The sequence below is a fragment of the Harpia harpyja genome, chromosome Z (genome assembly GCF_026419915.1).
Source record: "Harpia harpyja isolate bHarHar1 chromosome Z, bHarHar1 primary haplotype, whole genome shotgun sequence".
Taxonomy (NCBI): Eukaryota; Metazoa; Chordata; class Aves; order Accipitriformes; family Accipitridae; genus Harpia; species Harpia harpyja.
Window position 1 is genome coordinate 85,316,644 of NC_068969.1, and position 26,625 is coordinate 85,343,268.

At 39.8% G+C, this 26,625-nt stretch overlaps 1 protein-coding gene across 1 annotated transcript in view; it reads left to right on the top strand.

The window, feature by feature from the left end:
* GLDC (glycine decarboxylase) overlaps positions 1–26,625 on the top strand; it is a 50,867-nt gene that overhangs the window by 10,131 nt on the left and 14,111 nt on the right. The window contains exons 3-16 of the mRNA XM_052778880.1: positions 184–319; positions 8,258–8,422; positions 11,238–11,315; positions 12,024–12,171; positions 12,432–12,628; positions 15,180–15,276; positions 16,313–16,418; positions 17,494–17,633; positions 18,390–18,470; positions 19,036–19,133; positions 19,644–19,728; positions 19,816–19,857; positions 22,822–22,964; positions 23,904–23,979. Coding sequence (XP_052634840.1) covers positions 184–319; positions 8,258–8,422; positions 11,238–11,315; positions 12,024–12,171; positions 12,432–12,628; positions 15,180–15,276; positions 16,313–16,418; positions 17,494–17,633; positions 18,390–18,470; positions 19,036–19,133; positions 19,644–19,728; positions 19,816–19,857; positions 22,822–22,964; positions 23,904–23,979 — 1,592 coding nt within the window. The remainder of the gene's footprint in view (positions 1–183; positions 320–8,257; positions 8,423–11,237; positions 11,316–12,023; positions 12,172–12,431; positions 12,629–15,179; positions 15,277–16,312; positions 16,419–17,493; positions 17,634–18,389; positions 18,471–19,035; positions 19,134–19,643; positions 19,729–19,815; positions 19,858–22,821; positions 22,965–23,903; positions 23,980–26,625) is intronic.

The window sequence follows — 26,625 nt, forward strand, 5'->3', positions numbered from 1 at the left end:
AGAATATTTTACCAGCTTATTCTTTTATCTTTACTGTCCTTGGTTTGCACTTTATTCTGCTACTATTTATACTTGTATCATCCATGTTGCAATTTTTTTACACAGGGGTACAAGGCATTTCAGTTAAAAACTGTTAGCATTATATGTAACTGTAGTTTTCTGATACAATTTCTTTTCAATTAGGTGAAAATGAAATCCTTGAAACTCTATACAATATCGCAAGCAAGAACAAGATATGGAGGTCTTATATAGGCATGGGTTATTACAACTGCTCAGTGCCTCAGCCCATTGCACGGAATTTGTTGGAGAATGCAGGATGGTAATGTACCATGTTTTCTTTTTAAACACATATATATAAATATATGTTTGAAGTTCATCTTATGAATAAGCATAAAAAATATAACCCAAACCTATTTTTTTGACTAAGGCTTTCATATATTTGATACTGATGTGTAAGTGTAGGAAATGTGTTGTTCATGCTGAAGCTAGAAAGGAAGAAGAATACTTTTGACTTTAGAAGATGCTTTTCTGTAAAATATTTCATTGATTTTTGTGACTGCTGTTCACAGCTCCTATTTATTATGAACTAAACCAAGAATATTTGTTTGCTTTAAGGAAGTATACAGACTTAACTCCTAAATTAAAGTAATTTTTTCTAATTTCTGCCTAAATTTAAATTGGCTTCCTCCTCCGCTGGTGTATGCAATTTTGGATGGAGGTAGTTAAATACTATGCAATACTCTGATTATGGTTTTCGTAGGAGGAACTAAGAAGCCTTAAAAATTTTAAAGGCTTTTCTCTTGGTATTTCTTTCTTGATTTTTTTTTAAACCAGAGACCTGCAAGAGTTTAATATGTATCCATAAAGTATGTTCTTGTCTGAACAAATATTTCACTGGTGGCTGGAAACAGGTAGACAGCAATACTTGATAATTCATTAATGAAGAGGCTAAGAATATTGTACCTTGTTCTCATCACCCAGCCGACATTTCTTTTTTGGGGACAAGCAAAAGAGCAGCCTGTCTGACAGACTTGAATCTGAATGTTATTGGTTTGGGTTTTGGTTGGGGGGGAGGGGGTGGTTTGGGTTTTTTTTTACTTAAATGTAAAAAGGAAAATATTTTAATGCATTGATTTATATCTTATGAATATCATTAATCTAAATAATAATGGGGGTTTGTGTCTTGATGGACTTTTCCTGACAAAGGCACTAACGCTTGATTACAAATACTCATTTAGCATTGACATTTCTCTAAAGAACTGTAACTCAGAAATGATGCAACAGAAAAACTAAATTTAATGTGGAGTCTTAGTTTCCAACAGACTGAGTGCCACTGATACCCTGCATTGCCTCATTTGGTTTAGAAATTCCCTTATCTCTAGTTAGTAACACCCTTTTTTTTATACTGTATTAAAATAATAACTGTCATCTTTATTACTGAGTAATTTTTATTTTAATAAAAGCAGTATTTAAAGTTTATATATATATAGTATATATATATAGTATATAAAGTGTGTGTATATATATATATAAACCCCAACCAACCAATCAATGAGTCAAATTAGTCAGTGTAAAAAGCCATTGTTACTTAGATGCTATATTTTTTGTAATTTGGGTTGCCATAAATGGATCTATGTACCTGTAGACCTCCAAGTCTATGTATTTTTAGACTTGTCTGCTTTATTTGTATCTCAAACTTTTGAACTGAGAAAAAAGTTGCACTGTTTGGACTCTATGCAGTACATCTATACAAAGTTTTATTTGGCCTTATCCCCACCCACTTTTTGCAACATATGCAATCTAAATATTTCAGTACAGTGCCACAAAACAAATAATCAATTGCTAGAGGCAAAAATAAGAACAATTAAAAAGTAAATGGACCAAAATGAACTGCATATTTTTAAACCCTAAAAAATTATATAGTGTTAATGCAACAACGGGGAGAGTCTATCCAGAAATCTGTTCTTGGAGTGTCCAGTAAAGGCAAACTAGATGGCTAAATGCTAAACTTTTAGATGGCTAAAGTGAAGGCTGAAATGTTTGTGGGGGAGAGGGTGTAGGTGTGTGTGCGTGTGTGCAAAAGTAACTATACAGACTTTATGGAAGCTGTTTAAGTAACCAAACCTCTCCTTACATCTACCGAGTGTGTAACAATTTCTGTGCTAGCACACGTCACATTGCAGCTCCAAGGGAAATGCTGCAAGTGCAGGCTTATTGTTTCTGATCAATTCTGCCACTCTCACGTGACTCATACTTTCTCACTGCTTGGCATTCATTAGAGCAAGGCTTGCATTGGAATACAATGTAAGTTTATAAAAGATTGTTTGTAGAAGTCTGTGAACACTGAAGTGAAGGACTTCACACTAGGACACTTGGACTTGCTAGGAGGAGGTAGGAAGCAAAGGAGTAGGTTTTAGGAGGAAAGTGTTTACAACAAAATGTATTTTCAACTGAAAATGAGACTACTGACCCACTCTGCTTTCTTTAGACGATCACCCCAAAAGTCTTCCCAAATCTCAGATTCTGTTAAGAAAATACTCAACACTGTTGGAGTTTCAAAACTTTTCAAAGCATTTGGACAATGATCTATAATATTTTGTTCACAATAAAAGCTGTGTATAGCTTAATTACTGAAAGATAAAACTGTCTGACCAAAACTATGCACTAATAAGTGCCTGGGAAATCAGCATTCAGGAATTTCTTGTACTGGTAGCTTTAGAAAAGTACAGGCGTCCTTTTAAGTCTGAATCCCATTTTAACTACTTCTGTATTTGTGAAAGAAGCTATTTCAAAACACTTGGGGTGGATATTTTTTAGGTAACTTTTTATCCAAATAACACTTTGATTGAAAGTTAGAGAACAAGCAGAAGAATTTGTGTTGTGGACCTGAAATGCTGCAGTTAAAATTCTAGTCTCCTACATGAGGGATTTGACTTAGTCACAGAAGGTAGAGGACAAGTATCCCATATTTTTGATATTCGATTTCTTTTTGGTCTTGGTTGCTGGCTGCTAACACTTCCTTGTTCCTAGGAATCTCTGACTAACAATTCCATGCTAACATGTGGTGGAAGTCTTAGAAATATTTTCCATACACTACGTAGTTAATATTAGCAAAAATACTAGCCTGTTTTTCCAAACAAATAAATAACAGGACAATGTGTAACTTACTTTATCCTTAGAACATCTCAACTCTAAAGTACAGACAGAAGGATTTATTTGGGGGCATACCACCAATTATGTGACTTTCAGCACAGACCCCTCAAATGCATGAATACCTGTCAGCTGTCTGCTGGTATGCATGCATAGTCCTTATACTGTGTACCCATATTAACATATTCATTAAATTTTTTCACACCCAATGTGGTGAGCTCTTTCCCTAGTAGCATACCAAATTAATTCTGTGCCCTGCCATGAACATAAATGAATAACTGAAGATGTGAAGAATATTTGGTTTCAGAAATCAGTTTACATATAGGCTTCTTAATAACATATACGTCAAAACAATGTAGTATTTATTTTTGAGGCTTAAATGGATAAAAATACCTACCAGCCCTTGAAAATCAAGAAGGCCTTTAAAGTCACGCTAATACCATACAATGGAGCATGGTGCAGAAATCTCCAAAGTACAGTTCACTTGATTCCTTTGCCCCCAGACATTAAGTATGCAAGAATAAAGTACCTGTACCAAGGACACCTGCAATCTTTACATCAGTAGTGTAACTTATAAAACTTATTGGCTAGTAGCACTCAACACTTATGCATTGCATTCTGAAAATTACTGCATAGCATGCAAAAATCTGATATAAACATTATGCAGCTGGTTTCTACTTGTAGACCAGATACAGAAAGCTGCACAAGCAACTACAAAGCATGCCAAATTGGCAGTAAATTCAGTGTTTATGCTTTGAGTGGAAACTGGCACATCTCCATGCCCTTACCCAGCTTTCCCAAACCGATGGGTAAGATACTGTTTTCGGAACACCCTTATAACTGCTCTTCAAAGATGCATGAAGTGCCAAGTGATGTGTCTGGAACTGTATATACAGTATGGCATTTGGGAATTTTACAGGCTGGATGGAACTGCTTGCAGTTGGCTGGCTCCTAGTTGTATATCTTTAGTATCTTTCTACACTGCAATATTTATGTATGTGCTATTTAAATTAAATACAGCTTTTTTGTTTTGTTTTGTTTCACTTTTGGCCTTAACAGTGATGTCCAGTCCATAAAAGTCAGATAATTTAAAAATTTCATGTATTCAGGACTGAACTTCAGGCTCAGTTTTTCAGTGTTGTCAGATGTATGAACTACCTTTTTTCTGTGGCTCATATATGTTGGTTTTAAATTCTACTAGTGTTCTGTCCTTACTTTAAGTTTGTTTCATCTTATTAATTGTCAGATCTCAAAAAGAATACTCTGTATAACTGGAAACCCAAATCAATTCTAGCTCTGCCATTGCATAAGATTAGTCTTGCAGGTGTCTAAAACTGCAAGAACAGAATTTGTAAGATAAAAGTATTGTGTTGATTATGAATACATTAACTTTCCAGAGATTCAGTCAAAGTATAGAAAAAATCACTAAGGAAGATACATAGTGAACTGTTTTGCTAGAACTTACTGTATATTAAGAAATAAATTAGGCTTAGTCTTAGATCTTATTGATTGTACACCTACAAATATTAATCAAGAACTAGTTCATTGATATTGCTTGATAAGGGAGTTTTCTGAATCTTTGCATAGAAGCAAGAGTTAACTTTAATATAAAGAAGCCATAATTGTTGATCTTGCAGTTTAAGTATAGTCTGTTGGTTTGTTGCTAAATCTAGAACAAATCCAACTCCCAAGTACCAAAGCTTCTGCTCTTTCATAAACCAGGTCTTTTGATGAGTGGCCTAGCTTTTGGCTGAAAGCATGCTTCCTGAATACTTGTTGCTTTGATGCCAGGTTTTCTTTTAAAACCTTCATCGGTATCTTAAAGTTGGTATTCATACAAGTATTTTTGAGAGTAGGATGAGGCAAAGGGTGAAACACTGAACTCAAGCAGAGTTATAAAAGCTACAAAAACTGAAGCCACTTACTACCAAACTCCTGAAGGTCAGACACTGGCTCAAGAAAGATTCCACAAACATCTCATGGAAGGTTTCTTTTGTGTCATGACCTATCACCCTTCATTAGCTTGGGAGCGTTTGTCTACAGAAGTACTTTTGGTCAGAACAGATGCTGACTGGAGATCGTATTTGCCTCCATTTTGATTGAACGAGAGGCAGTTTGTAGCTGTGTTCCTTGCCACGATGGTAATTCTTCCTTTTCATTTTAATGTCGTTGGTACTGGACTTGAATTATGTGCAGAATAGCCAGTTGAACAAACCTAAGCAGAAGAGAGGAGTTATTTGAATGAGAGATGGTTTAGTGTGCTTTTTAGAGATTTGACTTATGTAAAAGTTTACTTTAGAAATTACTTTTGCATTTAAAGATTTTGCTTTTAAATTACTTTTAAAAGTTATGTAACATGTAGTATAGATGCAGGCAGAAGTCAGAGTGCAGACTAAAGCCAGCTGTTTTATTTGAAGAAATTGTGGAGAAGTAGAATTATTATATTAAAATATTTAGATGCTTAGACAGTGCCAAACAACCTTCAAAAAAAAAAAAAGTGTTTAAATAAATGTTTTTATGTTATAAAAGGTGTCTGCACCTGTACAACTGTTAAGCTTCATGCACTGGAATTTGCGGTAATGCCAGAATTCAGTATTTCTTTGTTGAATTTTTTCCATCCTTTCCAAACTTGGTTGGTTTTACTTTGGCGGTTTTTACCATTCAAAACCATAATATCAAAATCACAAAGCTTCATTAATTCTGTTTTGTAGTATAGTGTACTAGCCCAACTATGTGGGGTAGGATTGAGGTTATTCAAGGGAACCATCAAATTAGCAGCTACTTCTTAGAAGTTTAAGAATAGACTTATTTATTTTACACAATATGAAAAACTTAATTTAAAAAATCATTTGAGCATAAACTATGAGTGGAAATACTTGAGGCTTTTTTAATAGGTTCCTAGGTAGCTGATTTGATTGGTCAGCTTTGAAGCATTCATTGCAAAGTCTGTCTTCAATTGTGTAAGATAAAATCTTAGGAAAGGGGGTTCTCATCAAGTAAGGAGTTGTGAACATTGCTCACATCTTAAGAAAGATGCTTTGTCTTTGAAAACAAAATAGAGAATTTTGCACCACATGAACAGCTACAACTTCAATGTCCTTTAGCAAAATTTGCAGCCAAGTTTAATGTGAAGTATTGCTTCCCTACTACTGACTTTTCTTTTTTTTCTACCTTTCTCATTTTGAATCAGCCCCTAATTAGTAACGGTTTAATGAAACAATGTTTTTGTTGAAATGAATAATAAAGCCAGTGTGCTCAACTTTAATTAAAATCTCACTTCTGTTAACTGATTATTCTGGCAAGTACTAACCAATGATTCTTGATTTTTTTTTTTTTTTCTTGCACTGAGTCATATTTCTCTAATGCATTTCAATTAATCTCAATGCTTTAATTCTTATTAGTCTGCTTTAAGTTCCTCCTGCAAGTTATAATGAGAAAGAAAGGCCTTTAGCTGAAATAAAATAAGAAAGTAAGACTGTTAACTTCAAGTACAGAGGAGTTTCTTTTATTAAGCAAGAAAACTCATTGTTCATGCAAAGGACTTGGGAATAACTCTTTTTATTGGTGAGAGCTGAGTGGGCAGGGGGACCATTCAGAAAACAAACCTTTATACTGCCAGATTGAAAGTTTATCTGACAAACTGAAAACTGGGTTTAGCAGCCGTGGAGAAAAAAAATTATTACTGTTGAGATGAGCAATGTTGCATGCTGCGCAGGACATGGTCTCATTTGTGAACTATGCAGCCAAGTATATGATGATAAGTAGTTTAGTGTTAGACTTGGCTAAGAAGCAGGAAAAACCTTCAATATTTGGGAAAATCATCAATATTTATCTAATTTGATATATAGCTATTGCTTTCTGTCACTGTACTGAATAGTATACGTGAAAAATTTGAGCAGATATATCATTTAAATAGGCAGTAAATACATTAGCATCATATATTACACTTTGAGTTCACTTACTATGTCCTTCTTTCTAGCTCTTCCATTGTCTTCTTCAGGACTTTTTTCCTACCTTCTCTTGCATTACTATTTTATTGCTCCTCTTATCTTGCTCTATACCACAGGTTCTGCATCTTGCTCTTTAAAAATCTCTGTTGCTCACCTTCTATTGACTTTACATGACTTGAACTTCCAAATACTTCAGTCTCTTTTTAAAGATTATACCTTCACCCGTAAGCATTTTTCGAAAGTCTGGGGCTTACTAGTGCCCAGGAAACAAACTGTTGTTTTCTTCTATTGCTAGGAAACAGAGGCCACGAGTGTTCCTACTTACCACTTGTTTCTGGCTGCTAGCCTGAATTCAAACTGGCGTAAAGTCTGTCCTGAGTGACTGTGGAAATATTTCCCAGTCCAGGGATTTTACCCAAATTTATCCAAATTTCCAGCAGTGAGAGGAGAGTCTAATCTCTGTTCTTGCCTTTCATCCCTGGATGCATGCTGCTTTGTTTTTGTGGACTGTTATAATCGAGTGTTTCCCTTAGATTTTTGCCTTTTCTAAGGAACAGGTTATGTTGCCTCTACTGTTTTGTTCTCCAAATGACAACAGATAAAACTCACATCAGTCTCATTTCCCTTCACTAACATATATGGAAACTGTCATTTCACAAGAAGTTGCATATTCTGAGCTTGATCCTGTGAAATGCCAAGTGCTTTTCCTCCCCTAAGAGTGGAGAAGACTTGGCAAGGAAAGGGCTTCAGAAACAGCGTTGAAAGATAATGGCAATACCTAGATTTGATTGAACTAATCATTTTCATTTGGATATTGTAACTTGACTAAATAGTCTGACACTCAGTGCCTACTTTCCCTCTCCCTTCCCCAAGATGCACTCACACCTCTGTTTTAAAAGTAATTTCTCTTTTCAAAATGGAGAAATAGAATTCTTCTGTAAAAAGCCAAGTCAGTACCAGAAGAGAAAATATTCTCAGGCTTCCAGGACAGTAATATATTACAGCCATCTAAAAGTAACTGTTTTCTAACAAACTTTCATGTTAGTGAGTTATGCTTTACAACTTATTTTTCTTATGACATAGTTGAGTTACATATTGGCATAATTCTGTTACACATTTATTTTCCTAGACCCAAATTCAGAATTCTTTTCTTACAGGGTTACCCAGTATACTCCTTACCAACCTGAGGTCTCCCAGGGCAGGCTGGAGAGCCTGCTGAATTACCAGACTATGGTGTGCGATATCACAGGAATGGATGTGGCTAACGCATCTTTGCTGGATGAGGGGACAGCTGCTGCAGAAGCCATGCAATTATGTCACAGGTACTGTGTTTAAATCTATGTTTAAATGTATGGTTAAATCACAGCACGAAGGAATTTTGGAGTTTGAAAGGCATCTCTGCTGAGTAGGCGTGGATAGGTGCGTGGGTTGAAGTTGAGTGTGGCCTTTTCACTGAGCAGATCACTAAACAACTATAGCCCATGTTGTTAAGCCCCTGGAGAAGTTCCCAGTGTTGATGTGAATGTAACTCAGACGTCTAAGGCCTTAAGAAACCTAAGGACCTAGAGACCAGGGGAAAGTCTAAAGCAATTAAGATTTACCCTTGGTGGAGGAGGGTCAGGTTAGAGAATACTTAAGCAAACTGGATATACACAAGTCCTTGGGCCCTGATGTGATGCACTCATGAGTGCTGAGGGAACCACCTGATGTCATTGCGAGGCCACTCTTGATTATCTCTGAACAATCATGGTGACTGGGAGAGGTGCCTCAGCACTGGCGGAAAGCAAATGTCACCCCTATCTTTAGGAAGGGCAGGAATGAGGATGCGGGGAACTACCAGCCGGTCAGCCTCACCTCAATCCCTTGAAGGTGATGGAAAAACTGCTAGTCCTGGAAACCATTTCCAGGCATGGGAAAGACAAGAAGGTGATCAGGAGTCACAAGCATGGGTTCACACAGGGGAAGTCATGCTTGATAACTTTCTACAATTAAATGGCTGGCCTGGTAGATGAGGGGAGAGCAGTGGGTATCGTTTACCTTGACAGTCTCCCTTAAATCCTCACAAAGAATCTGAAGAAGTTTGGCCTGGATGAGGCGAGAGTGAGGTGGATTGAAAACTGGCTGAATGGTTGGGCCCAGAGGGTGGTGATCAGTGACATGAAGTCTAGCTGGAGGCCAGTTATTAATGGCGCACCCCAGGGGCAACACTGGGTCCAATTAATGATCTGGATGATGGGGCAGAGTGTATCCTCAGCAAGCTTGCTGATGACGCAAAACTAGGAGGATTGGCTGATACACCAGAGGGTTGTGCTGTCATCCAGAGGGACCTTGACAGGCTGGAGAAATGGGCTGACAGGAACCTCATGAAGCTCAACAAGGAGAAGTGCAAAGTCCTGCACCTGGTGAGGAACAACCCAAGGCATATGGGGTACATGAAGGGGGCTGGCAGGCTGGAAAGCAGCTTTGCAGAAAAGGCCTTTGGGGGTCCTGGGGGACACCAAGTTGAACACAAGCCAGCAATGTGCTCTGGTTGCAAAGAAGGCAAATGGTATCCTGGGCTGCATTAGGAGGACTGTTGCCAACAGGTCAATGGAGGTGATCCTTGCCCTCTCCTCAGCACTGGTGAGGCCACACCTGGAGTGCCGTGTCCAGTTCTGGGCTCCCCAGTACGAAAGAGATGGACCTACTGGAGAGAGTCTAGTTGCCCTGCCTGTGGTACCAGCCCAGCTGCTGGCAGCCAGACACACACCTGCTCCAGCTGCTACCACCACAGGAGCCGCTATGGCTGAGGTGCTGCTCCAGTTGCTGGCACTGAATTCCAGTCAGTCCGGTCACTCCAGTTGCAGCACCATGGACATGTGGATCCTCCATGGTCCGACTCCAGTTGCTGGCACCCAGACAGCCGTACACATCTACCACCACTCCTGGAATACAGAGTCCGCTCACCCATGAAAAGAATCAGAAGGAGAAGAGAGGACAGACTGTACTAGTTGGGTGCAAGTGCATCAACAAGCAACCATTTATATATGACTGGCCCTGTTTACTCCCTTAGCTCTCTATTTTCTTACACTTGTTCCTCCCAGAATCACTTAGCTGTATCCCTTTTCCCCTAAACATCTCATAATAAGCCATTGCAATCCCAAAATGCTCTTCCCCTGCATCCCATAACATCTCCCCCCCAGGGGAGACAATGTGTCTGTTTGGGTTAATTAATTAATTTGCATTCCCACCTGCCTTGGGGCCTCTGTGCTCCTCTGTGCTTGTGGAGATGGGTCTCTGATGGGCTGGTATCTCCTCTGATGGGCCTGGGAGCAGCAGGGACAGGGTGTTATTTGGGCTCCCCCACCTGCCATTGCCCCTCTGGGGGGTGCCGAGGAGCTTTTATTGCATAACCTAATAGTCTGTGGCATGAATCCCTTGTGTCCATGAACACTGATGACGTGAATTGTTTTTTTCCACTAGTGGTTAAAAGAAGCTTTAAAAACCAGTGAAGTAGATCAGTCCTAAGCTGCTAAAAGTGAAACTGTTACTGTTATACCCAAATTTACTTTTGGGGATCTGTATTGTAGGGGCAATTGAAAAGGATCTGCAAATCAAATGAAATCAGAGAGATGACTGAAGGTCACTGTGGGACTGTATATCAGGAAGGACATTACACAGCAGTGACTGTGTTGTAACTATTCAATTGTTCAAAGTATCAGTCTGACATAAAATCATGTTTACCAGAGAAAACTAGGCAATTGTCTTAGTCTCCATTTTACTATTTCAATGGCTTATGTTTGGTTATCCAGGGCAACACTGAGAATCTGTATTAAAGACCACAGTTGTATTCCTTTAAAAGAGTATGTGTGTGTGGAGGCATTCCTGCAGCTTCTTAAGCTGGTTCCTTCTTCTGTTTCATAGTCTAATTTTTGTCACGTATGAATCTCATTTGAGTGTCTGAAATGAACTTTCTTATTTTAAATGGACTAGAACCTTCATTCAATCTTACACTTAATTTGGTTATGATAACCAAAATTTACAACTGCCTTTTAACTTAGGAAAACTCTATATTTAGAAAACCAATTAATTTTATTTCCATGGAAAAAATATATTCTTTATATGCAACCCTTCTTTTTTTCCTTTTCTTTTTAACAGGCATAACAAAAGAAGGAAGTTCTATGTAGATGCCCGATGCCACCCCCAAACTACAGCAGTGGTCCAAACTAGAGCAAAGTAATGTTTTTCTCCATTTTCCACCATATCTTTTCACTTTCAGTGAATCATTTTTCATCTGTGCCTCTTCACCATATACCTAATATTTTTGGAATATAGGATTATGCTATCTTTGCAAAATAGAAGCAGAAATCTGTTAACATTTGGCATTGCTTCTACTTTTCCATTCAAATACAACTGCAAAGTAATTAAAGATGTTTAAAAAGAGACGGAATATCTGATAAAAAGAAAATATTTAATTTTCCCCTTAAGTTGTTGGCACAAATATATACATTTGGTTACTGAATTCAGGCTGGTCATTTTTTTTTAACTAGGAAATTAATTACCCTAGATAGCAAAAGTTCTCTTGTAATGAAAGCTAAATCCGTTTTAAGTTTACAGTTTAAAGTAACCATCTGCTAAAACTATGACTTGGTTCTCCAAGTTAAACATGCTAAAGCAGCAAAATGTTGATATCAAGTAGCTTAGGCATCCTCTGCTCTGCTTTGCTTCATATTTCTGATGATGATATCAAATGCAATTTTCTTCAGTACTATATACCATGACATGAAACTTTCTCAATGTTTAGTGCTGCAAAGCAGGTTCAACTCTCAGTATGTTAGAGAGAGAAAAGTCATGTATAAGTCCATGAAAACATCATGTTAAGTATCGCTCCAAGGCAGGAAATGGTTTGAATATTGTTGTCTTCTGCATGTTCTTGTTTTTCAGTTATACGGGTGTTATTACTGAGATCAAATTACCCCATGAGATGGATTTCAGTGGAAAGGATGTCAGTGGAGTATTATTTCAGTATCCAGACACTGAAGGGAAAGTGGAAGACTTCTCTGAACTTGTTGAAAGAGCTCATCAGAACGGGGTAAAGTAAATTTTATTTGTCTCAGATTTCAATCTGGTGCATCAAATAGCCATAGTCATAGAAACTAAGTGTTACATGAGACAACATCTAAAGTATTACGGGTCGGCTCCATGCAGTTGATAACCATTACAACCATTACAACCATTGCACCTCAGCTCTGTGCAAGTGATATGGAACTGTTTGTTGTTCCAACTTACCTCCCATGCAAACACCTTTCCTTCAGAAAAGAGGCTGACTGCTCTGTGCACTTCTCTTCTCAGGCTCTCGCCTGCTGCGCTACTGATCTTCTGGCTCTCTGTATTCTGAAGCCTCCTGGAGAGTTTGGGGTAGATGTTGTCCTGGGTAACTCCCAGAGGTTTGGCGTGCCACTCTGCTACGGGGGACCCCATGCGGCATTCTTTGCTGTTAAGGAGAATCTAGTGAGAATGATGCCAGGCAGAATGGTGGGCGTTACAAGGTAAGGGCTCCCTTCGCTGTTGGTATCTTCAGGGAAAATCAAAGTAAAACACATTATGATCATCTTGTGCAGCCTTTATGAATAACTGTGGTGTTGTACCGAACACCTTTTTTCTTGAAAACTGGGAGAATAAAAGTCGCCTTCAATTTTTAGGAAGCAAGCTTAAAGAATTGCATTTGTGTGGAATGAAGCTGTGAACTGTCTATAGTGCTTGCTGCAATGTGGGATGAAGAGATAACCGAAACAGCAGAGGATTAATTGTGATGGCATAAGCATGAGGCTTTGCAAGCTAACTTATTCCACTTATTCTGTATGTTACACCTTTTTCTCTGACATCCAGTCATTAAAAACATAAATGGGAAGAAATAGAAAATTCAGTGAACCTCCCAAATAATCAAGAAGAAACTTAATCTAGTACAAATTTTAGTCAGGCTTAAACAAAGCAGAGAAACAGTGTGCAAAAACTTACCTCTAATTCTTGTTATTGGTGATATATTTTGAATTTTGGCAAGAGGTCTAACTGGGAATAGAAGAAATGCAAATTGTCACTGGAAAAACTGCATATCTTTGGCAGAGAAGCTATTCAGAAGTACTTCAGTAACCAAAATAACTAATGACATTAACAGTTATCAGTAAGCTTAGATATATTTCATTTGTGTAGTAATATTCCCTCAAATATATTTTTAATCATCTTGCTTATTCTAAGGGTGTCCTTAGGCTTTACTCATAGTTCTGAAATCTGATTCCCAATTCAGATTTTGATCAGAAGTCTGGTACAATCTTTTACAAAAGAACAGTAATTCTATTTATCAAGGTCATGCTACTGCTATTCTGTGACTATACCTGGTTTAATATTTTTAATCTATTTTCATCTTGCTGCATCTTAAGAAAGTTGGAGAAGAAAATGTTAAAATGGAAAAAGCTATGGTACTTTTCAAGGCAGCTTTCTGCCGTGGATTTTTTAAAGTTTTTGATCACAGAATCACTGAATGATTGAGGTTGGAAGGGATCTCTGGAGGTCATCTGGTCCAACACCCCTGCTCAAGCAGGGTGACCTACAGCCAGTAGCCCAGGACTGTGTCCAGATGACTGCTGAATATCTCCAAGGATGGCGACTTCACAGTTTCTCTGGGCAACCTGTGCCAGGGCTCAGTCACCCTCACAGTAAAAAAGTGTTTCCTCGTGTTCAGGAGGAATCTCCTGTGTTTCAGTCTGCACCCATTGCCTCTGATCCTGTCACTGGCCACTGCTGATAAAAGCCTGGCTCCATCCTCTTTGCACCCTCCCTTCACGTATTTATATACATTGATGAGGTCCTCCCCGACCCTTCTCTTCTCCAGGCTGAACCGTCCCAGCTCTCTCAGACTTTCCTCATATGAGAGATGGCCCAGTTCCTTCAACATCTTACTGGTCCTTCACTGGACTCTCTCCAGTACTTTCATATCTCTCTTGTATGGGGGAGCCCAGAACTGGACACAGCACTCCAGATGTGGCCTCACTAGCTCTGAGGAGAGGGCAGAGATCACTTCCCTTGGCTTGTTGGCAAAGCTTTGCCTAACGCAGCCCAGGATACCATTTGCCGCGTTTGCTGCATGGGCACATGGCTGGCTTGTGTTCAACTTGGTGTCCCCCATAGCCCCCAGGGTCTTTTCTGTCAAGCTGCTTTCCAGCTGAGTGGCCCCCCAGCATGAACTGGTGCATGGGGTTCTTTGCCAGGTGCAGGACTTTGCACTTCCCCTTGTTGAACTTCATGAAGTTCCTGTCAGCCCACTTCTCCAGCCTGCCAATGTGGTCTCTCTGGATGGACTGATGATAAACTCAGCTGTATAGTCAAAATCCCTAAACAACTGCTGGAATGAAAATGATATAAATATCTTGTAACTGGTGTACAAGTACTTGAGGCAAGTAGTCTAGCTATTCAAACCCTCGCATATGTACTATATATATATTTTTATATATGTGTACATAGTTTGTCCATTTCTTTTTGTGGCTGTTCTGAAAGATTTCATAGTTTTAAAGGATATTAGATTGGCTGTTATGTCTCCACTTTTAACATGTTAGGAACCCTACAAAAGGGCCTCTTAAAGGATGGATTGGCCAGAGCCCTTTCAGTTATTTCATACAACTTTGTTGGATGGTTTATTTTTATGCACAAACTCAACATGCTTTTACTTGACATCATTAGAAAAGATGCTGCCTTCTTTGTGTTTGTTCAGATTAAGTTCTGGGTTACCATTCAGTTAAAACAATTGCAATAATCTGTGGCATTTTAAGGCAAATACCAAGTTTTGGTGTAGTATGCTTAGAAAATTCACTATGTGCTCTACCTGACCAGACACATTTTCCAGCCATGATGTAAACAGAAATCTAGAGACTTTAGTCTCACTCTCTGTTTGATATCACAGCTGTCCTGACTTATGCTTTATTCTCTCCAGCAACTTTCTGTCTCTGAGGATAAGTAACTAGTTTCAGGTTAGCATGCATAGAGCCTAATGCCTTAAATTACTGTGATTTTAAAGTAACAGAAACAACATTTTCGCTTGTGACTTAGAGATGCAAATGGAAAGGAAGTGTACCGGCTTGCTTTGCAAACACGAGAGCAGCATATCAGGAGGGATAAAGCTACCAGCAACATCTGCACAGCACAGGTAACTTGTCATGCTTTATTTTCAGCAGTAGAAAGGAACAAGTTAAACCATAAGATTATAGTCCTAACATCACAGTAATTTGAGTTACCTTTACTTTTGAGAGTTTTTACTAGAAAAATGAAGAACTTTGAAATATTCTGGTGTTTGTGCATTTGAGTCCTTTGAAAAATGGAACCCTGCTTGAAAAGCGAGCATTAATATCTGCTTCCTTTAATAAAGACTTTAGCCCTGAATTTGTACATGAGTCCATCTGTCTCATAGGGTGAACGCCACTGAGTAGTGCTGTGTTTGTTATGAATGAGACAGATTTCTTAATAAAACGGAAGGGAATTCTAATGATCTGAAATTGCCCACTCAAGGCAAAAAAGATCAATTTTTAAAGTCTAAAACTACTTGTTCAAAGTGTCACAACTAATATTTTTGTCTATGTGATTTGATTCAAAAATACTACATTGCCAAAAGCTATCTTTACAGGAAAATACCACGATTAAGTAAGTAATTATCTAAAATAATTATCTTCAGCATGCCTCCACAGACCTTCAGCCAGACAAGTTCATAATTTTTTCTGCTCCTATCAATGCTTTGCTCATGCTCTTAATGTTGAGCCAGATTTTGAGGAGGGATTATTATCTATTAAAACAAGCTTAATTACTTAGTATTCCTGAGATATCCCATGTATATTTTGTACCAATCCTGAACAATGCATTTCCTATGAGACTAGCTTTACTCAGGAGTCTTCAAATGTCTTTGTTGCAGTAGTTGAATTTAAGTTCATGTTAATTGCTGATGCAGTTACATTTCAAAAGCCATTGAATTCATAATCAGTGCTTACAGTTTCCTAAAAGTATTTGCCTTTCCCACCTTTTATTTTGTAGGCAAAACGTAATCAAGTATAATATTAGCTGAGGATATGTGGTTGTCCCTGGGTGCTAAAGAAACTTTCCATTAAACTAACATGAAGTAATCTTTGATGATGATGATGATTATGATGATGATGATGATTATAATGATGTCGTAAACTGTATTTGGATCCTAGGCTCTTCTGGCTAACATGGCAGCCATGTTTGGTATATACCATGGGTCTGATGGATTAAGGCATATTGCAAGACGGGTACACAATGCTACTCTAATCTTGGCTGAAGGTGAGTGTTTAATGTTTGCAGAAACTGTTCTTAAATACTTAGACCTTCTTAAATAATACATCTTCTTAAATAAACTTATGGGGGGTTTTTGCCAGCTGATGTGTGTTCTCTCAACTCTAGAGAGAACATTTTAATACAAAATTCATAGCTGATGTTTTTGTGTAATTCTGATAATGACATCCAAGGATTAGATATCTATGTGATATGAGCTTGCAAGCATCACTTCTGTTTCTTTGGGAAACTAACAGAAGTCTACACAGCATGTGTCTAGATGACAAGATTCAAATGCTGGTTTCCAGCTGCAAGCTCTGTACTTCACTTACTGGACCATCCTAGTTTACACACAGAAATCTGCACAGAGTATTAATAACATAGCAAAAATAAGTAATAAATGAGATTAAAGGAATAGGAACATTTCAGTTAAGTTGGGTGGAGTATCATACCTGCTATGAACACTGAAATCCTAAAGCTTAACAGGTGACCGAAAGCATAGAATCTGTAGCAGAAAATAATGGTTGCAGCTGACCATGTGGTCTGGTAGGTTTTTTTCACTGGCATGACTATCATTGCTGTCAGAAGGAGCTATGCAGAACTGGGATGCTGGGAATTGAGGAACGATTGCCATAATTATCCATGCTTTATTTGCCAGCTTAGCTGGAAGACCTTTTGCTGCTGTGAAAAGCACTAAGACTCTAAACTTTGTTATGGCAAGCTGCATGATGGTTAATATCCATTTATATAATAAAATTTTCCTTTCCAGTCTTGTGATTTTGTCCTTATTGCATTCATATACCAGTTATGCTACTGTATATATTACAAATCTGATGTATCAGAAGGATGTTCCCTAGAATCAATCTGCATTATTAATTAGGTCTGAATCTGATTTAGATTCATTCCATGAGCAGTGACATTTCACTAAAAAGCTGGTGGGTTTGCTGCCCTGTAGGCAAAGGGAATGTTTTCCTTTATTATGTAAAAGGATTTATTTACAAGATTGATAGTGCTGTTATGCAAGTACTGTGTAAGCAATTAATACAGTATGCAGCTAATAGAATTAACTTACTGTTTTTTATAGGTCTCAGGAGAGCTGGTCATAAACTACATCATGATCTGTTCTTTGATACCTTGACAATCACGTGTGGATGCTCAGTCAAAGAGGTTTTGGACAGGGCAGCTCTTAGAAAGATAAATTTTCGGATTTATAGTGATGGCAGAGTAAGCAACTCCCTAAAACTTTCAGAAATTTTGTAGCATGACTTTTTCTGCATTAAGTTTCTAGTCATTATATGTGCTAAACAGAACAAAATTATGTAAGACTTCTTGTCATTTGCTCAGATATATCAGCCAATATAAATATGAAGAATGAAGTTGTTAAGTGATGTACTGAACTTCCAGAAATAATAATTGTATTTTCATTTTATTGTCTATTTAAAAAGATTATCTAATTGTTTCATGTTAAATATGCCACAAAGGGCTGGATTGGAGACACTCTAAAACTTAATGATGAAATACAAGGTGACCTCCAGAATTCAGGTCCTGTGGCAGTCTTTAAAGACAGATTGAAATCTAAACCACATTTTGGTAGGCACTGAGGACTTTTGGCAAAGTCTATTTTGTTCTGTAAAATGGGATGGGGGGGAGGAGGTGGTCTAGCAAAATGGGCAATTTTCCTGCTGAATGGAAAACACTTAGAAATGTTAGAAGTGAGGTCACAAGTCTTGAAGCTTGTGAGCCATCTGGCTTGGACAGTTTAGCAGGGGCAAAGTAGGAACAGGAAAATTTTATGTAAATAAAATAGTAAAATAGATTTATGTATTTATTACATAAATGAAGTGACATTCACATACTGTTGGGTAGGTTGATTTTTTTTTTTTCTCCTATGTTTCTGGAATATTTTTTGTTGACTAGAACAAATATACTATGCATCTGGAATTAAGAGCTTTGAGTAATTACTGTTGTTTTTATCCATAGCTTGGAGTATCACTTGATGAAACTGTAAATGAGAAAGACCTAGATGACATATTATGGATTTTCGGTTGTGAGTCTTCAGCTGTAAGTAGTCAATAGATCATACGGATTAAATTATCTCAATGTTTCAGAAGTTTAATGAAAAGCAAAACTGCTCCTGGGACAGTGGTTGTCTGTATGATGACCATTTGTTAAATACTGAGAATTTCAGATCCTTTCTTAAAGAAAGAGGCAGTATGAGGTAACAGTGGTTTGTGTAACCGAGTAATGACATTTTCTGATTGTGACACTTAGTCCTTTTGGCCAGCTTTGACACCTTGCGTTTAGGCTGTTACTTGTTTTGTGAGGCTTAGGACATGGTGGTCAATTATTTCTCTCCCACTGGAATTTTTGTTGCATGTCATTAGTAATTAGCAGCAATACTTCCAAGATGAGGACTACTGAGACATCTGTACCCAGTTTTAATATAATGCTGTTGTCATGCTAGATATATACAGATATGTATGCTAATAATTTATTTTTTTTTTTACCTAAAGAGCTGATTAAATCTTGAGGTAAGCTGGTAGTATAAATTAGTTCTGATAGAAATTGACTGTGAAAAGAGAAATTTCCATGAAAGTGTTTGACTCCATGTTTCTTTGTGTCAAAGGAGCTAATTGCTGAGGGTATGGGCGAGGAAACCAAAGGCATCCTTAGCACCCCATTTAAGAGAACTTCCAAATTCTTGACACATCAGGTTTTCAACAGGTTTGTGAAATTGCTGTATATCTGGTATTTTAATGAAATCTGAAAGTACCTCCTTTCAAAAGTGATACTGGAGTCAGCTGAGGACAGTTTTGTAGCTGTATTCACACAGTAACTCATTACTCTGAAATAATCTATTTATTAGCATTTTTAGACATCTTAAATGTTTTAAATGAGCAAAGCAATACTCATGGTCACATGGGGGGTGTGTTTTTCCATTAATCTGCTACATTGTACAAGCTATTATTTGAGGACATAGTATCATCAGACTTAGTAGAGCCCTTATATTCCATTTTTACTGATAGCATTTCTGAGTGAATGATAATAGGCATTTTTCATGCACATTGCTATTAGCAAGCATGCAGTACTGATTTGGAAAGAAGTATCCAGTATATATTAAAAATTATCCTCAGTCTTAATTCTTTTTTTATGGATTTTCCTATGTTGAAGCACAGACAAACCAGCTGGTATAGCTAACCTGCTTGCCTTAACACCACATTTTGTGTTCTCCAGCTATCACTCTGAGACAAATATCGTGCGGTACCTGAAAAGATTAGAAAACAAAGATATTTCCCTTGTTCACAGCATGATTCCTTTGGTAGGTATTTACCAAACAGAGAAAAAATTAGGTACTTATGTACATATTTATATATTTCAATACTGACAAATGTGTTTGTATTTTTAGGGGTCCTGCACAATGAAGCTCAATAGTTCAGCTGAACTTACAGTAAGTTGCAGTAATCCTGTCTTACTTGAGACCCACATGAGTAAACTATCTATCCAGTGTCATTGCAGAGAAGTAAAGACTGCTTTTGGTCTAGTACTGCAGCTGAGGAGGCAGTTTCAGAAGTAGCTAAAGTCATCAGCTCCCTTTTCCGCTAGGAAAAAAGCTCCGAAAAGCACAGTAGGAGCACAACAACAGCAGGAGAGTGAGTGACTTTGAAGACTCCCTTCTGAAAAAAATAATGAACGTAATTTTTGGAATTTGGTATCACAGTCCTGTTCCCTCATGTGGTGTTGCAGTACCTAACTTCTATCCACATTACAAATCTTACAGTCAAATCCTCAGAAATATGGAGAGTCAGGTGGGACTGGCAATTCATGCTCCTTTGTCAGTTTGCTGTTTCTTAGGATAGCACTCCTTTTGTCCAGGTGAGGAGCTGGAGTCTCCGGGTATCTTCATTTTTCTAGCTGGTAGCAAATGAAGCAGAGCATTAGCTAGGCTGTTTGGGTACCGAATTACTTTTTGACTCTGAATGAGCTTCCTCTGCTCTCTCCCTATTGGCTTCTCACTTTGATCTTTCATTAGGTTTCCTTTGTCCCCTTTCTCTCACTGCCTTCTCTATGTCTTCTCCCTTCACTGTTTTCTGTCTTCTATATTCCCTTCTAATTAAAATGGATAGCAACAAAACTGTGTGAAACAAATTGACTGTTACGTAGTATTCCACAAACTCCTCTCTGTTCTCCCTGTAATCCCACAGCTCTACATAAGTGTAGGTGACCTAGAAGGAGAAACTAAGGATTTTTAAGTATCTTCTGAATGTTGAAAAAAAATGTTACTGGAAATCATAGAATCATAGAATCATTTAGGTTGGAAAAGACCTTTAAGATCATCAAGTCCAATTATTAATGTAGCACTGCCAAGTCCACCACTAAACCATGTCCTTAAGCACCACATCTACACATCTTTTAAACACCCCCCGGGATGGTGACTCAACCACTTCCCTGGGCAGCCTGTTCCAATGCTTGACAACCCTTTGGTGAATAAATTTTTCCCAATATCCAATCTAAACCTCCCCTGGCACAACTTGAGGCCATTTTCTCTTGTCCTATCACTTGTTACTTGGGAGAAGAGACCAACACCCACCTCACTACAACCTCCTTTCAGGTAGTTGTAGAGAGTGATAAGGTCTCCCCTGAGTCTCCTTTTCTCCAGGCTAAACAACCCCAGCTCCCTCAGCCGCTCCTCATAAGACTTTTGCTCTAGACCCTTCACCAGCTTCGTTGCCCTTCTCTGGACACACTCTAGCACCTCATTGTCTTTCCTGTAGTGAGGGGCCCAAAACTGAACACAGACCTCAATATGCGGCCTCACCAGTGCTGAGTACAGTGCTGATCACTTCCCTGCTCCTGCTGGCCACACTATTTCCGGTATAAGCCAGGATGCTATTGGCCTTCCTAGCCAGCTGTAGACCAACACCCCCAGGTCCTTTTCCGCCAGGCAGCTTTCCAGCCACTCTTCCTTCCCCAAGCCTGTAGCACTGCATGGGGTTGCTGTGACCCAAGTGCAGGACCCAACACTTGGCCTTGTTGATCCTCATACAATTGGCCTCGGGCCATCGATCCAGCCTGTCCAGATCCCTCTGTGGAGCCTTCCTGCCCCCAAGCAGATCAACACTCCCGCCCAACTTGGTGTCATCTGCAAACTTACGGAGGGTGCACTTGATCCCCTCGTCCAGATCACTGATAAAGATATTAAACAGAACTGGCCCCAAAACTGAGCCCTAGGGAACACCACTTGTGGCCAGACACCAACTGGATTTCACTCCATTCACCACCACTCTTTGGGCCCAACCATCCAGCCAGTTTTTTACCCAGCAAAGAGTACACCCATCCAAGCCATAAGCAGCGAGTTTCTCCAGGAGAATGCTGTGGGAAACAATGTCAAAGGCCTTGCTGAAGTCTAGGTAGACAACATCCACAGCCTTTCCCTCACCCTCTAAGCAGGTCACCTTGTCATAGAAGGAAATCAGGTTCATCAAGCAGGACCTGCCTTTCAGAAACCCATGCTGACTGGTCCTGATCACCTTGTTGTCCCATATGTGCCATGTGATGGTACTCAAGATGATCTGCTGCATAACCTTCCCCATCACCAAGGTCGGACTGACAGGCCTGTAGTTCCCCAGATCCTCCTTCCAGCCCTTATTCTATATGGGTGTCACATTTGCTGACCTCCAGTCAACTGGGACCTCCCCAGTTAGCCAGGACTGCTGATAAATGATGGAAAGTGGCTTGGTGAGCACTTCCACCAGCTCTCTCAGTACCCTTGAGTGGATCCCATCCGGCCCCATAGACTTGTGTGTGTCTAAGTGGTGTGGGAAATCACTAACCATTTCCTCTTGGATTATGGGGGCTTCATTCTGCTCCCCGTCCCTGTCTTCCAGCTCAGGGGGCTGGGTACCTGGAGTACAATTGGTCTTACCGTTAAGGACTGAGGCAAAGAAGGCATTAAGTACCTCACCCTTTTCCTCATCCTTTGTCACTATGTTTCCCCCCACATCCAATAAAGGATGGAGATTCTCCTTAGCTCTCCTTTGTTGCTAATGTATTTATAGAAACATTTTTTATTATCTTATGGCAGTAGCGAGATGAAGTTCTAGTTGGACTTTGGCCCTTCTAGTTTTCTCCCTGTGTAACCTCACAGCATTCTTGTAGTCCTCCTGAGTTGCCTGCCCCTTCTTCCAAAGGTCATAAACTCTCCTAATTTTACCTGAGTTCCAGCCAAAGCTCTCTGTTCAGCCAGGCCACATCCTATAATGAGGCTGGGAACTTGTCTTGCTGCACAAGAAATGTTTGATTTTTATTTGAGCACAGGGCAGCTTCTTTCCTTCGTAGAGTTCAACAACAAAACAGAGTTGTCTGCAGAATTTTTCCTTACAGCACATCTTTTTTTTTTTTTTTTTTTAAATAGCCTATTTCATGGAAAGAATTTGCCAACATCCACCCTTTTGTGCCCCTGGATCAAGCTCAAGGGTATCAGCAGCTTTTCAAGGATTTAGAGAAGGACCTATGTGAGATTACTGGCTATGACAAAATCTCCTTCCAACCAAACAGGTAGGAAATTTTTCCTGAACATTTGCTCCTTAACATGATTCCAAAAACTTATCTCTAAAGAAAATGTGCAAGCCAAAAGTGAAAGATGTTTCTAAAATTAAATTTGATAAAGAGAAGCCTTGAATGCCAGTTTATGAAAACAAGATTTGTTTTTTCAAGACTGCAGAACCTTACTTTGTCTCATCTCTTCTAAAAGTTTAATGATTTGTTCTTTTCTATTATTTTAATGTTTTTTTTTTCCAATGTTTTCCTTTCTATGAAGGCTGGTTTCTCCACCATTGCTTGCTTAAAATGGTGATGTTACTGATACCCTCCTATGAGCTAAAATTAAAGATCTGAAATATAGGCATAAGCTGTATGAGCTGGCAATTATATAATTGTTGAAACTGATATTTGATGCGCTAGGTAATACTAGGTTTGACTGAAGAATGCCTAGGATCTGCATGCTCACTGAAATAGATAAAGCAGATCTGAATGAGTACTGCTGCAGCCTGTTTATGTCTGTTAGTAGTTTTGATACAAAATGAGCATCAAGGACTTACTCTACACTTAGGATGTCACTGAAAGAGTTCTTATGTTTCACTGCATACACTTTACTATGCATTTCAGTATTAGTCCGCTTCTCTGTAGTCAAGCACACGGTCCCCTGCTAGGTGCAGAAATGAGGATCAACTCAGTCACCAAAAGGATTTAGCATCATAATGTAAGCACATAAAATGGCATAACTTTTTTCATCTACTGTTTGCAAAAGAGGCAGGAGCTGTTAATTAATGCTTGTCTATTTGTATTTTAATCCATGGGATGTGCTTCTTTTAAGTTGCTGACACTTGCCTAAAGTTATTAAGAAGGATTAGGGCTGGACAATTTTGAAGTTTCAGTAGAGAGCTGGCCCTTTCTGGTTTGTGTGCTTGCATAATGGGGTTTGTATTCCTCTTGCAGTGGAGCCCAAGGAGAGTATGCAGGTTTGGCTGCAATCAAAGCTTATTTAAATGCAAAAGGAGAACGTCATAGAACTGTAAGTGTCAACACTCATGTGGGAAAGAGCTTTGGGTGGGAAGTGGAGAAAGAAGAGTTGATTCAGCAGCTGGGACTCACCTAGAGGGAAACTAGGTTGTGTATGCTCATCTGTGACAAGCTTTCTGTATTCCCTGCCTCCCTCATGGATCATGAGTACCTTCTTAAAAGTCTTTCTTTCAGACAGTGGGAATGAGGAGTTAATTTTCTCCATTGCAGCCCATATGTTGCTGTGCTTTGGATTTGTGGTTAAAGCAGTGTTGGTAAGACAGGGATGTTTTGGCTATTGCTGAACAGTGCTTGCACAGTGTCACAGCTTTCTCTCTCTCCCACTCTGCCCTGCCCCACCCCCTGTACTCCCCCAGAGAGAAGGCTGGGGGTGGGCAAGAGGTTGGGAGAGACACAGCCAGGACAGCTGACCCAAACTGACCAAAGGGATATTTTATGCCATATAATGGCATGCTCAGCAATAAAAGCTCAGGAAAAGGAGGACAAAGCAGGGAAGGTCATGGTTACAGCATTTTTCTTCCCGAGCAACCATTACGTGTACTGAGGCCCAGCTTTCCAGGAAGTGGCTGGACATCTGCCTGGCCATGGGAAGTAATGAATTAATTCCTCTTCTTGCTTCTTTGCTTGTGTACGCGGCTTTCGTTTTCTCTATTAAACTGTCATTCTCTCAGTTCATGAGTCTTCTCACCTTACTTCTATTTACTCCTCATCCCATGGGACATGGGAATGAATGAGCCGTTGCGTGGGTGTTTGGCCACTGGCTGGGTCAACCCATCACAGTCCTTTTTAGCATCCAGTGTGGGGCTTGAGGTAATGACAGTTTTGATCTGAGCATGTTAATTTGTTAATTGGCAGGCTCCTGGGTGGGTCACAGAGCATGCTTGCTTTACTCTGTATTAGAGTCTAGGGCTTTTTAATGGCTGCTTTTGGCTTTTGCTGTTTGCTGTGCTGCTTATCAATGTATATTTCGCTGTGCTGCTTATCAATGTATTTCACTGTGCTTGGAAACATTTTGATAAAAGCAATGGCTGTATGGCTGGACTGGCATACAGCCCTGGCTGTGATGCCATTCCTGTGCTGCATGAGCTACCTTGTGGAGAGAACAAGGGATTACACCTCCCTCTTCTCTGGGGTTGATGTGTCCAGCTCTGTTGCGTGGGCTCCTGAGTTTTTTGTACATCCTTGTGTAAGATGTTGGATCCTATTATCTAACATTGTTGGCTTGTTGTTGGGTGTGTGGAACCTGATTTGGTCCTGGCATAAGAGTAAACAACTTGTTGCTGAGCTGACAGAGAAACGTGCCCCGAGGCAGTTGATCCCTGGGTGACAGGGTGTGTAGGAGGGTTTGGGCAGGTGCCTAGGGCTGTTATCACCTCCTATAACCTGGGATTTTACACCTGAACAGGCATGCAATCCCATTGAATTGGCACACCACGCAATGGAAGGGTGCATTGCCTACCTCAATGAGACCCAGCAGTCTAGTACTGTTCTGGGGCTTGACCTGTGCCTATTGAGCTTCTGTCTAGCACTGTCACAGCAGCAGGGGAAAGTGGGCCTCTACCTCTAAGGACATGATGGCTGAGACAGGGACCCAAACCTCAACTACAGTGATTGCCCCAGTAGTAAAAAGGAAGCACTGGCATGGAGGTCAACAGAACTGTACCATCAATTAGTAAAGGAGGAGGAGGAGGAAGGGTCTGATCAGGAAGCCAGTCCTTTGGCAAGGAAACATAAAGAGGAAGCGATAGAAGTCATCCAAGAGGCAGAAACCACCCCATCCCTAACCCTGACCAAGCTCCAAACTGTGCAGAAAAATTACAGCTGCCAGCCAGGCAAGCATATTGCTGCCTGGTTGCTCAAATGCTGGGATGCTGAAGGGGATAGCCAGGAATTGAGGGCAGAGAAGCCCAGCAACTGGGATCCCTTGTTAGGAACCACAGAATCAGCAAAGGAATCAGAAGACAGTTGACAATCTGCAGCCTCTGGAGGTGGTTCCTGTTGAGTGTGAGGTGTCCTCTCAAGGGTGTTCTTGTCAATTACTGAGGCAATTAAACGCCTGCTGAGGAAGGTGTTCAGTATGTAAGAGAATTAGCAGTGGCAGAGGCAGTCTACAGTGACCTGGACAACAAACAGGTCTCCACAGATCTGCATGATGTCCAGTACACATGGGCCATGTAAAGGAGGTCTGTGGAAGATGCATCAGTATCATATGCCAACTCACTGGTGATGACGGACTGGCCATATCTTGAGATACCAACTGTGGAGAGACTGTCTTGCTGGTTCCAGGGTGTTTCAAAGATAATGCCTCCACTTCTCATCCCCACAGGAAGTGTCCTGGCTGTCAAGGGTACCCTATGGAGTCAGCCTCCCCCTGCCAGAGGGAAAGGGAGCCCCAGGTGCACACCATACAGCACCCTCTGGTTCTTCCTGCGTGGCTGGGGTAGGACACAAGGAACAGGGATAGTGCACTCATCTTGAAGCAAGAAGCACGTGTACCTGAACTGCAGGGGAAGACAGCCACTAAGACGGACCAACCAAGAAGGCTGATGCACCAATTGCTGCTAAGACAGTGGAAAGCAACCAGCAGTCCCCCAGACACAGAATAAGGGCTGAAAATACCTCTCCTCCTGAGTTTGGT